The 11487-nt window shown below is 38.4% G+C and overlaps 1 protein-coding gene across 4 annotated transcripts in view; it reads left to right on the forward strand.

The window, feature by feature from the left end:
* Positions 1 to 5218, forward strand: part of LOC126194773 (transcription factor AP-4) — a 92724-nt gene extending 87506 nt beyond the window's left edge. For all 4 annotated transcript variants that reach the window (XM_049933062.1, XM_049933064.1, XM_049933065.1 and 1 more), the window contains exon 6: positions 1739 to 5218. In XM_049933062.1, coding sequence (XP_049789019.1) covers positions 1739 to 2012 — 274 coding nt within the window. In that variant the 3' untranslated portion in view covers positions 2013 to 5218. The remainder of the gene's footprint in view (positions 1 to 1738) is intronic.
* Positions 5219 to 11487: the final 6269 nt, after the last annotated feature.

The raw sequence follows: 11487 nt of genomic DNA on the forward strand, positions 1-11487 counted from the left end.
TATTGTCTGGAGAGAGGCAACAACTGTGTCACTATGAAACTCCAAAGCACCTGAAAGTAAAGTTGGTTCATAGTCTCACAGTCGAAGATCATTATCAAGAAGCAAAGCTAAAAGCATCTGCGCAAAACATTATTCATCTGTAAACTTAGTGGCACCACCTGGGGCTCACAACCAGAAGTGCTCTGTACAAGTGCCGTGCCACTATAGTGCTGGGTATTCTGCTGCAGGTAAGAGGATATAGCCTTGAATGAGACTGGATGCATCAGGATTGGCTTGTTACGACCAGCTCCTGTCACCAAAGTTTACCAAATTATGGGTATAGTGTCAGCTGACATCTGCTGAACAGCAGCAACAGAAATGGAGAAAAGGAAGTAGGAAATCGATCCTCGGCACTTACAAACATCCTTGTGTGGAATATGAATCACATAAGGCTAGTTGGAGGCCCAGTAGGAGCTTTATATATAGTTCATCACCTGGAACTTGCCAAACAGAATTATGGCGAAATTTGTGGACCGAAAGAGTTTGGGAGAACATTGAAGGGGAATCTGCTCTGAGCTGACATTTGCGGTATGTGACGCGGAAGGCACCAAACCAGTTGGGCACGGAAGTGTTAGAATGCAAGGCGAGCCTAAGGAAGTAGGGTTTCACAACTGAAGATGACTCCTTTTCATGAAGTGGTTTGCAGGACCCACATCATCTCCTGATATGCATAAATTTGTCAGATTCTGGCACCACAAAAGATTTATGTGCATCAAGTGATAAGACCATGTAGACAGTAGAATTCGGGGTCTTACTGTCCATCTAATAGAAAATCAGCAGTCCCTGGCAGAATTTTGTTATTATTTTGTATTATCTAAGTCTTGAACACAAAAATACATAAGAAATCCAAATTTGTTCGTCAACTGTTGCTAAGCTGCGCCTTAACATTTATGAATTGAAAGTGTCTCCTTGCACAGCGAGGAACAACTGATAGCCTCTCAAGACTCCACAAGTTTATTACCATCCAGTATATTATGTTTAATCTAGACACATGTCCCATTTAATCTTTATTCACAGCGGATTTAATTTTCATGGATGTTTTAACTAATATTGTCTTGATAGCCCCTTGTATATTGCTGATCCAATGTAATTTCTGTCCTTGAAGTCTAGTTGCATCAGATGTTGATTTGGCATTTGCATCCCCTTTAATAAGTGCAAAAGGCAAATCCAACACTTTTTGTGCCATTGTATTAAATCGGTGTCCTAGTTTCCAGGCAACAAAAACACACAGGTTGCCGATTATCAACTGCTTGTTGTCAATGGTGAGCCAAAAAACTTTCATTGGAAGTTAAAAATATAGGGCCTTCTGGGCCATTTCAGATACAAAATTCTTTCCACATAGTCCTAATTCTGTTGGAACTGCAGTTAGGCGTGTGGAATCTGGTATTGTTATATTAAAAGGCAAGGGGACTATAGTTGAGGGTCGCCTCAAGAGAATGGACAGATTGCATGCTCTGGTTTTCTTGCTGCTTAATATAGTTGTTAGCAAGACACATCTTACAAAGAACTGGAGGAGGGGACACACAACAAAGCACCTCACGTAACGTAATTTCCTCAGTTTTCTACTTTTTGTTCTGTGTAACACTGTTTCGTTTGTCGAATCATTCCTCTCCTCTCTTCTCCCCCCGCCCTTTTTTTTTTGCAGTAACATAAAACATATAAAAATTCAGTATTTATACCTTCTGCTTCTTTTTCTCAGGCTGTATGCTGCAAGTACATCGAGGCAAAACCTGGAAACCATTGTGGAAGCCATTCGTCACTTGGAGGGTGACCAGTTCATCAGTGACGAGCCTACGCAAGAAGCTCCTCTGGCTCTGACAACCCATCGAACGGGTCCAACTAGTGGAAGTGCTGAGGGCTTCTTGCATTTCCATTCGCACCCCATTCCATCTCAGCCGCAGCGGCCCCTGTCGTCCACAGCTGCCTTGCAGCAGCAACGTCCTGGTGTTATCGTCGTAAAACAGAGCACGTGATTATTGCACGAGAGCTCTGTCTCGCATGACGTGACTGGATTTGATTTCAGTTGATTTTTACTTTCTTATTAGCTTGTAACTGGCGAGGCATTAAACTGTACTCTGAAGTTGTACTGTCTGCTTTAAGGATTCATATATATCTATATGTACATAATATATACATGTATGTATGTACACATTCTGCATACATACCATAGTTTCGACTGCATTTTTAGACTGGTGTAGGAATGTGGCAATATCATTCCTTTTGCTAGGAGGGTGTTAGGGTGTAACACTCGATGAATCCTAGCATGTAATGGTGGTCTGTGTTAAATCAGAGTGCAAACCAAGCAATAAAACTTTGTTTTTCTTCTAAATACTGGGTCTGACATCAAAATTTGCCATATTGAGAAGCAGATATTAGAGCTGTGACTGGCTTTAGTTATTCTAAGCTCTGTGGAACCCGAAGTTGCCCCCGGTTTACAATTAGCTACCTTCGGATGACTGAATACCGACTGGTCTTTTGAGTGGTAGACTTTTTTAATTGTTTAAACTGTAGAAGAAAATAGTAATAGATTCAGAGAAGCTAGTATACAGACAGTTGCGCATTTGAAATGCTGTATGGCGTTGCTTGTCAAAGTAGCAGTTTTCTTTGGTGTTTCAATTTTTGTTGTTGTATATATTTGTCTCTCTCAAAGTTACAAGCAAGTAAAACATACACTAGCCTGTTTTGTGGGCTGAAACTGAACAAACATTTTTGATGTTCCATCTCATTTGCTATAAGTATATAGCTTACATTTTTTAAACATGTCAATATGTGGTATTCTGTTGTGTTATCTCGTTCGCTGACCCTCGCTTTTCTTTTGTACATAAGATTTATTTCTTCAGCGTGAGTGTTTTGAAGCTTGCGTGTATTTGTATACGTCTGAGAAATGTTGTAAGATTTATTTTGTTTTCTATAAAAATAAAACTGCTGTAAAATGAACTAAAACATTGGCTGATGGTGATCGCCTCATGTATCTCATAAGAGTAACGTTACTAAGGCTAGTTCTGTCTTTGTGTATATATTACTTCTTTTGTTAGGTCAGTTTAGAAATGGACACACAACATGTAAGAGTGAGTGCTACATAAAGTATTGCGTGTGTGTTGGATTGTTTACTTGTAGGTGTCGTTACATATAAGATTTTCAAAAGGTATAAAAAAAAAATATAAAGTTCCACGTGCTTGGAACAGTACTGATAAATTAGGTATTACCATTAAGCTACTTCTTATCAGTTTACTGCAACATTAAGAAAATTTTTATTCATCCTTTGCTTATGTTACATTTCTAAATTCTGTGTTATTGTTCAATCAACTTCTATTTTCATTAATACAAAAGACTGGTTTTTCATTTTCATAATTGAAATGTATCAACTCAAAAGACAAGTGTCAGGGAGAAAGTTCCTTTTGTACATTGCTGAAGGCACACGTCATTGTAAATTAAACAATTTTGTAGTCTGTTGAAAAGGGAGACATTGGTTATTGATTTGGTAGTAATATTATTGAGAATAGTGTTTATGACGCAGTTTAATGAATTTATTATGCACTCCTAGTATATCAAAATTGAGGTACAAAACCACCCTTTGTTGTATGCTTTAGAAACCAATTATATCTTCATTTTATTTAAGTGTGTGTGTGTGTGTGTGTGTGTGTGTGTGTGTGTGTGTGTGTGTTCCCTTTGGAATTAAAAGAATGCTGTGCTTGGAAAAATCTGAATAAATCATTGTAATACATTTTTCTAATTAGTATTATGTTTTCATAATCATTTTGCACTACTGTGATCTGAACCATCAGGATTAGTCCGAATAAACTTTTTTCCTCATTTGAGAAGCAACAGTTTCTTTGCATATTACATCCGAAAGCCATCTTTTCCTATGTAAATCTGTTTCTACAGAATGCCAAATACAAGAGTGATGTTTGATTCATAACAGGGTTTCCAACTTTGCTCTATGTTGTGAATGGTGTGTTGAATTGAGAATTCAGGCAATTGTGTATTGCTCAATGTTTGAAAATCTAGATACTTGTATGGCATTTCTGATATTTTTGAGAAAGCAGCATTACTTTTAATTGCATCTAAAATACGTCTAATGGATAAATTAGAATTAGCCTGTTTTAATCTGAACCCAATTTTTCATTATGTAAAACGTGTAAAACTTCATTCTTTTTTCTTGTGTTATATTGAGCCAATTATTCTGTAAAGCAATTGCAGTATGTCATAAGCTACCGTATTTTCTCTGATTTTTACATTGTAACTCAACTGAAGCATTTGGAGTTCATTGCAAACTGTGAATATGACAACAGTTGAGAAATGTTACATAGTTTCTAAGTCTGTAGGTACCAGTAATTGGTTTCATGTTGTAGAACACATTTTAATGCTTTTTCCTGTTAGAAACATTTACTCATTATCTTTAAAAATTCTTGTCTGTTTTTCAGTGTAGATCCTAAGTGCTTCTCATTTTGAAGTGCTAATGTTTTATGGACATTTATGCATATATATCTACATTATCCAGAATTATAAATTGCAAATTGCTAATGTGATTTACAACAGTACCCTAATTCAAAATTATGTATCCACAAGGAAGCAGGTTGCCTCTTTATTTTCTCAGTTTTGTTATATGTGGCTTTAGTTCAGAATTTGGTTATTATTGTCATTAAGTTTGTAAATCTTCACAACGTCCTTGTGTCTTTCTTTGATTTATGTCTTATTTGAGTGATTGAAGATCTCTGTTAAACTGAGATATGTGCAATTCTCTTTACTTTCTAAATTCTGGATATCAAGCAATATCCCCCCCCCCTCCTCCCCCAATCAACTAGCCATTCAGGGTGAGAGTTACATACATTTAATGATCTATATTTTACAACTAGTTGGGTATTAATTATGTGGATTATTGATATACTTACCATTGAAACAGTTTGTCAAGACGACAGGTTTTGTAGTCACATCAATTTAACACTATTTCACAGTTTCCTCTTGGTCATTTTGCCACAGTTGCTTCAAGTGTTTTAATTTTACAGTGTTTGTAACAAGCACTAAAATTTCTTATGAAATTTACCTGAGATGATTTTATATAGAGATCAGAATTCTACCAATTTTTATTAAATCATGTTTTGATTAAGAGTCATTTAATTTAAAATTGTTCATAAAAACTGGCTTCAGTTTTGTATTACAAGTATTAAACAAAAGACATCCTGTGGTATTCATTGAAACTGTTTTACCTTTTCATATATTCATTAAAAGCCATGTTAAAAAGGTGTATCCTTTTAATTATATCTAGTGAACCATTCATAACCACTAATTTTATGCAGTTAGTCTTCTAAGTGCTTCATAATTACTGTTAATCTCCGTAACAGTCTTGCTTGCGTTTGAGATTGATATATAAAGCAACACGCTAATGACACTGGAATCTGTAGAGGCTTAGGAGGTGAATAATTTGTAGTGAACTTCCTTGAAGACAACATATTTTAGATCAGGAGCCGGAACTTTTTACTTTAGTGTACAGATTTCTTGGGTATTTGGAAAAGAAAAGCATGTACAGTGATTAGCGTACACAAAAAATATAAGATATATACATATTTGCTAAACTTAGAAAAGACTGAAAATCCTCCACTGATACCTCCATCTACATCTACGTGATTACTCTGCTATTCCCAATAAAGTGCCTGGGTTCAACAAATCACCTTCAAGCTGTCTCTCTACCATTCCACCCTTGAACAGCACGCGGGAGAAATGAGCACTTTCTGTGTGAGCCATGATTCCTCTTATTTTATCATGATGATCATTTCTCCCTATGTGGGTGAGTGCCAACAGAATGTTTTCACAGTTGGAGGAGAAAACTGGTGATTGAAATTTAAAGAGAAGATTCTGTCGCAACAAACACCTTTGTTTTAATGATTGCCACTCCAATTCTAGCAACAATGTTGACGATGAAACACAAATTTTATATGTTTTAAAGTATGTAGCTTAATGGCATAGCAATGGAGCACTGAATTTATGTCTCAGCGGAAGGGAGGCAATTTTGATTTAGGTGCTCCATCCTAATCAGCATCTTTAGGTCACATAAATTACTTTGAGGAGAAACTGGTATGAATATTTAACATGATTGTGATCTATGCTAAAGCCATCTCTACCCTTTGCCGTATTTTATGTACACAAGGTGACTGTAGAGATGGAAAACAAATTGTGATACGTTAATTCCACACAGTGTTGAACTGTTATGTTTCTTCATGTTAATCCATGGCAGGTTGAACGTGTACTGTTTTGTAGTAATTCTGAATTACTGATCAATATGGAGTATTTGTTGCGAAATTAAATGGTTGTGTTATCGGTGTATTATAGCTGTCTGCTTGCATGGCTGGAGTGTTACTTATCTTCTAGAAATCAAAAGGCTCACATACATGGACAACACAACAAGAAAGAACAATTAAAATCATCTGTGATTACTACTTTGCTGGTCTTTCCTCACTGCATTCCATAAATTCTATATGAATATTACATCAGTACTGTTCATTATGATTTGTTATCATTGAATGTCGGTGCTTGGAGAACCCACAGCAAAGCCACAGTAAATAATTCAAAGTGTTTGTTAGGCAACTGATAAATTACTTAACTGAAGCTTGTGAATGTGTCTGCTTCAATAAACTAATGTCGACTCTATAAATATTACTCTAGAATATGCAACCATGAAAATTAAATTGAACACGAAAGTGGCAGTGACAAGAAGATGGCAGAAAGACTGGATGACCCAAGAACTGAAGAAACAGTATGCACATATCCTGTATCAGTGTGAGTTCAACTGGTCATTGGACAGTGAGACAATAATATGTGCATATTATATACAGGCAGATATTTTTTACAGTGTGTATGGACTCGGTGTAGAAATGAACGCAACTAAATACGGGTCCAAAAGGAATACAAATACGTAATGAACAGTACATGCACTCGAAAGTAGTTTCTCTAGTTCTATGACAAGTGAAGGAAAGTTATATCACAATGACAAGGATATAGACTGATGATTTTGGGTAAAGTATATAGGGGACAGGCAAACTAATGCGAACACCTGTACTTACTTGAGAATGTTTTATTAATGAGTTGGACCCCCATTTGCCTGTAATACAGCTGTGATTCTTCTTGGAATACTGGCAAATAATGATTGTATAATCTCCTGTGAAATGTTATGCCACTCTTCGATCAGAACCTCTTCTAGCTACTGTAGTGACGAGGGAGGTGGAAATCTGCTGCGGAGTCTGTGCTCCAATACCGTCCACTAGGGTTCTATAATGTTAAAGTCTGGGGACTGTGCTGGATGCCGCAGTTGAGTTGCATGCTCCTCGTACCACGATTGTACTGTCCTGGCTGTGTGCATTATCGTCCTGAAATACGGCATCATTGTTGGGGAACAGAATCTTGGGGTGCACCTGATCACCTAAAATGTTCACATAAGTGTTGGCTGTAACACGGGATTTGAGAGTAATGATGGTACCAGCAGAATACCATGATATGGCTGCCCACACCATCACACTTCCACCTCCATACTTAACAGTTGGAATAAAGCAAACAGGATTGTAGGCTTCTTTTGGCGTTCTCCAGACGTAAACCCGACCCAATGTAAATAATGAAAACGTTGACTCGGCCCATATGACGTGTTTCCACTGATCAGCTATATAGGATTTATGTTCCTGACACCATGTTTTATGCTTCTTTGTGGTGGTTGTCGACACTAATGGTTTCAGTATAGCAGCTCGTCCATGAATATTCGCTTTATGGAATTCTCAGAGGTCAGTGTCGATAGATACGGAGTCTCGAAGATGGCTGTTGAGCTCTACAGTCACTTCAGCCGCCTAGCTTTGTGCTGTTTTGACACAATTCGTGTTAGCGTACGACAATCTCTGTCATTTAGTTTTTATTTGCGTCCTCTATTATGTTGGCACGATGATGTCTTTCCATGTTTTGTGGAGGCTGTCATGACTGTTGAAACAGTTGCACTTGAAACATTCAATAAGTTGGCTGTCTTGGTTACTGATGCTCCAGCTAATCGGGCCTACACCATCTGCCCTCGTTGGAACTCGTGTTAGGTCTTTCATTGCACGTAGATCTCGGCCATGGAATGCAAATACGAAGTGCGCACTACTCTTAAACAACCTGCACTGATGCCTAGTCTGTACCGAACACCCAGAGTTCAGCATGACGTGCCGTTCCTGCATTATTGAACATCTCATTATTACTACTGTTCACATTATTTTGCCTATCCCCTGTAATATGTGAAGAAGAAGACACCTTTGAATGCACTAAACTCCAGAAATTGAGTAAGGCTTCTATAACATCATTCAGTGATCGAGTAAGACATCTAATACACAGGTGCACCAGTATTTTCTTCAAAACAGAAGGAGCCACCTTGACACAACTGATCGACTTATGCAGCACTGTTGGATGGTTTAGTTAAGCTCCATTGAGATAACTTTCCAGTCTGTGAAGTGGCTGCAGCAGTTTGTACCCAAATGTACAATATCGCACTGGAAAATAATGTGATGACAATATTAAATTTCTAAGTGAAGCACAGTAAGCAGTTAGGAAATATGCATGTGAGAAGTGAAGTGATGGGAGGAGTACCCCTTCCAACCCACAATGCCAGTGGTCTGTTATTGGCCACATTCGAGCACTGGTTTTGTTGCTCGCCATTGGTGCCCTTATGTATAACACCAGCAAGCAGGGAAATGTTCTACTGAAACTATTTAATGTGTTTACAGTGCTCAAACGTCTTCCTCCTAATAACGGTTACAATGTTGCTGATAATTGCAACCGTGTAAACGTTTTTAGAACAGCTTGTATGACTGTCTAGAGGAGGGGTTGTTGAATACAGACCAGATCAAGTATTCGTGCAGCCCGCGCTTCTCAGCCATAAACAGGTTCTTGAGTGTAGTTTTCCTGGTTAGTAACTAATAAAAATACTTACAAAGACAGTTCTGTCTTACGATGAGGTTAATTTCAATTGACTTGATGAATTTGCCTGTGAGCTGAATAAAGTTGGCTGCTTACCTAAATTGCAGATTATATTAGTACTTGTTCCATAGATCACGAATACGACACTTCGTAATGATGTGGAACATGTCAAGTTAATAAAAGGTGTCTATACAAGATATTACATTACACAAAATATTACATGACACTTAATGTTTTTTTTGAGTTGGGGAAATTACCCACTTACTATATCCAAAAATTCAACTAATGAGTAGAAGGAGTTGCCATTAAGAAATTCTTTTAATCTCTTTTTAAATGCTATATGGCTATCTGTCAGACTTTTGATGCTATTAGGTAAGTGACCAAAGAATTTTGTGGCAGCATAATTTACCCCCTTCTGAGCCAAAGTTAGATTTAACTTTGAGTAGTGAAGATCATCCTTTCTCCTAGTTTTGAAGGATCAGAGGGCTAGGTAGCTTGGCCATTGCTGAATTAGATGAGGGGAATCATCATAATTTATTGCATTAACGGACCTTTGTGGCCTACAGCAGAAGAACAATAGAAAAAAACAGTACATACACAAAAATCCCAATAAAAGGAATGTCTGTCAATCACAAGAGAGGAGGTATTTGCTGAAGATGGCACTCCATCTTTTTTTGTTTCTAGCATAATCGTCCATGGCCACTAGTTCCAATTCTTGAAGGATCACCACCACTCAGTCCTTCCATCGCATTCTTGGGCATTATCCTGTGAGTTGAGAGTGGAGGATGCTCTTAAGGAAGGGATCCGTCGGCTTGTAAGATGTTGCCAGACCATTGTAGTCACCTCTGTCCCAGTATTCGTCCAATGTGTGGCTTTCCAAACCTCCGGTGCAGGTCTCTTCTTTCCCATTTACCTTCCATGTTATTGAAGACAGGTGCTGATACTCCCCGATTCCTCCAAAATGCAAGGTAAATTGGGCTGGAGGTGAATGAAGACAAAATTAAATATCTTTGAGTATCACGTCGTCAAATTCTCCCTCCTTCCATTGTTGTAGACAGGCATACCTGCAAACGAGATGCAGAGTTCCAGAAGTGTCTTCCTTTCAAACGCACATATTGAATCTTCTGTTGTTGCTGATGTCGCCCAAGTTTCACAGCCGTATAAAAGTACTGACCTCACCACTGTCGTGTACAGATGGACTTTGTTCTTGTGAGATATCAGACGCGATTTAAAAAGATTGTTCAGACTAAAGAACACGCTATTAGCTCTTGTTATGCGTTGATATACTTCTTTCGTCATTTCACTTCTGTTGCTTAATATTGAGCCCAGGTACTGGAACTCTGCAACTCGTTTGCAGGTATGCCTGTCTACAACAATGGAAGGAGGGAGAATTCGACGACGTGATACTCAAAGATATTTAATTTTGTCTTCATTCACCTCCAGCCCAATTTACCTTGCATTTTGGAGGAATCGGGGATTATCAGCACACATTTGCTCTAGAGGGTCGCCAACGATCATGTCAAATGCCAGCGTTGTGTCTGCTCCCACCATCTCTGTTTCTCTAGTTCGAGAAGTGTCACAGCTTACTTTTTCCAAGGCCAAGTTAAATAATACTGGTGCCAATGGATCTCCTTGTCTCAATCCATTTTGGATAGTGAAAGGTGGTGATGGTTGCCACACTGTACTTTAGAAGTTGACTAGTAGTAGCAAGCTGCAATTAGACTGATGTATTTCGATGGGATGCCAAGTTCCTCTAATGTTTCCCATAATGTGACGTGGTCAATGCTGTCATAAGCTTGCCGAAAATCGATGAAGATGAGATGTAGTTCCTGATTGAACTCATAGAATTTTTCTATCAACTGCCTCAAAGTAAATATGTGGTCAATGGTAGACCATCTGGGGACGAACCCACATGGAAATGTGCCTACAATTCCTTCAGCTAGTGGTTTCATTCAGTTTAGCAGCAGAGTTGTAAAGACTTTTGTATCCAATTTCAAGAAGTGAAATTCCTCGATAGTTGGATACTTGGGTAGCATCACCCTTCTTGAAGATGGGACATAAAATTGCTCCCTTCCATTCTTCAGGAATTATTTCTGCTGCCCAGATATTACGCATTTCAATGCATCTATCAGTAGTTGCCCTCCCAAGCGAAGCATCTCAGCTGTGATATCACTACCTCCTGGAGCCTTGTTGTTCTTGGGTAGTTTTAGGGCAACAATGATTTCTTCCTCTGATGGGTCAGGGATTTCTACTCTATCAAAACGGGCTCCCATCTGAGTTGTCACCGTCAGTGGAAAGTCCCAATTCAATAGGTTCTCAAAATGTTTTTTAAACAGGTTTCCCTGCTCTTCTGGCGGTACCACTTCACCCGTCTCATTTGTTAGAACCAATGTACGTTGACGGTAGACGCCTCTGGCAAATCTTGAGGCCTGGAAAAACGAGCGTGATGACTTTGCTTCTTTTACTGCTTTCAACAGTCTGTTATGGTGTTCCCGTTTCTTCTTTCTCCTGAGTTTGTTC

This window comes from Schistocerca nitens, chromosome 7, assembly GCF_023898315.1.
Source record: "Schistocerca nitens isolate TAMUIC-IGC-003100 chromosome 7, iqSchNite1.1, whole genome shotgun sequence".
Lineage (NCBI taxonomy): Eukaryota > Metazoa > Arthropoda > Insecta > Orthoptera > Acrididae > Schistocerca > Schistocerca nitens.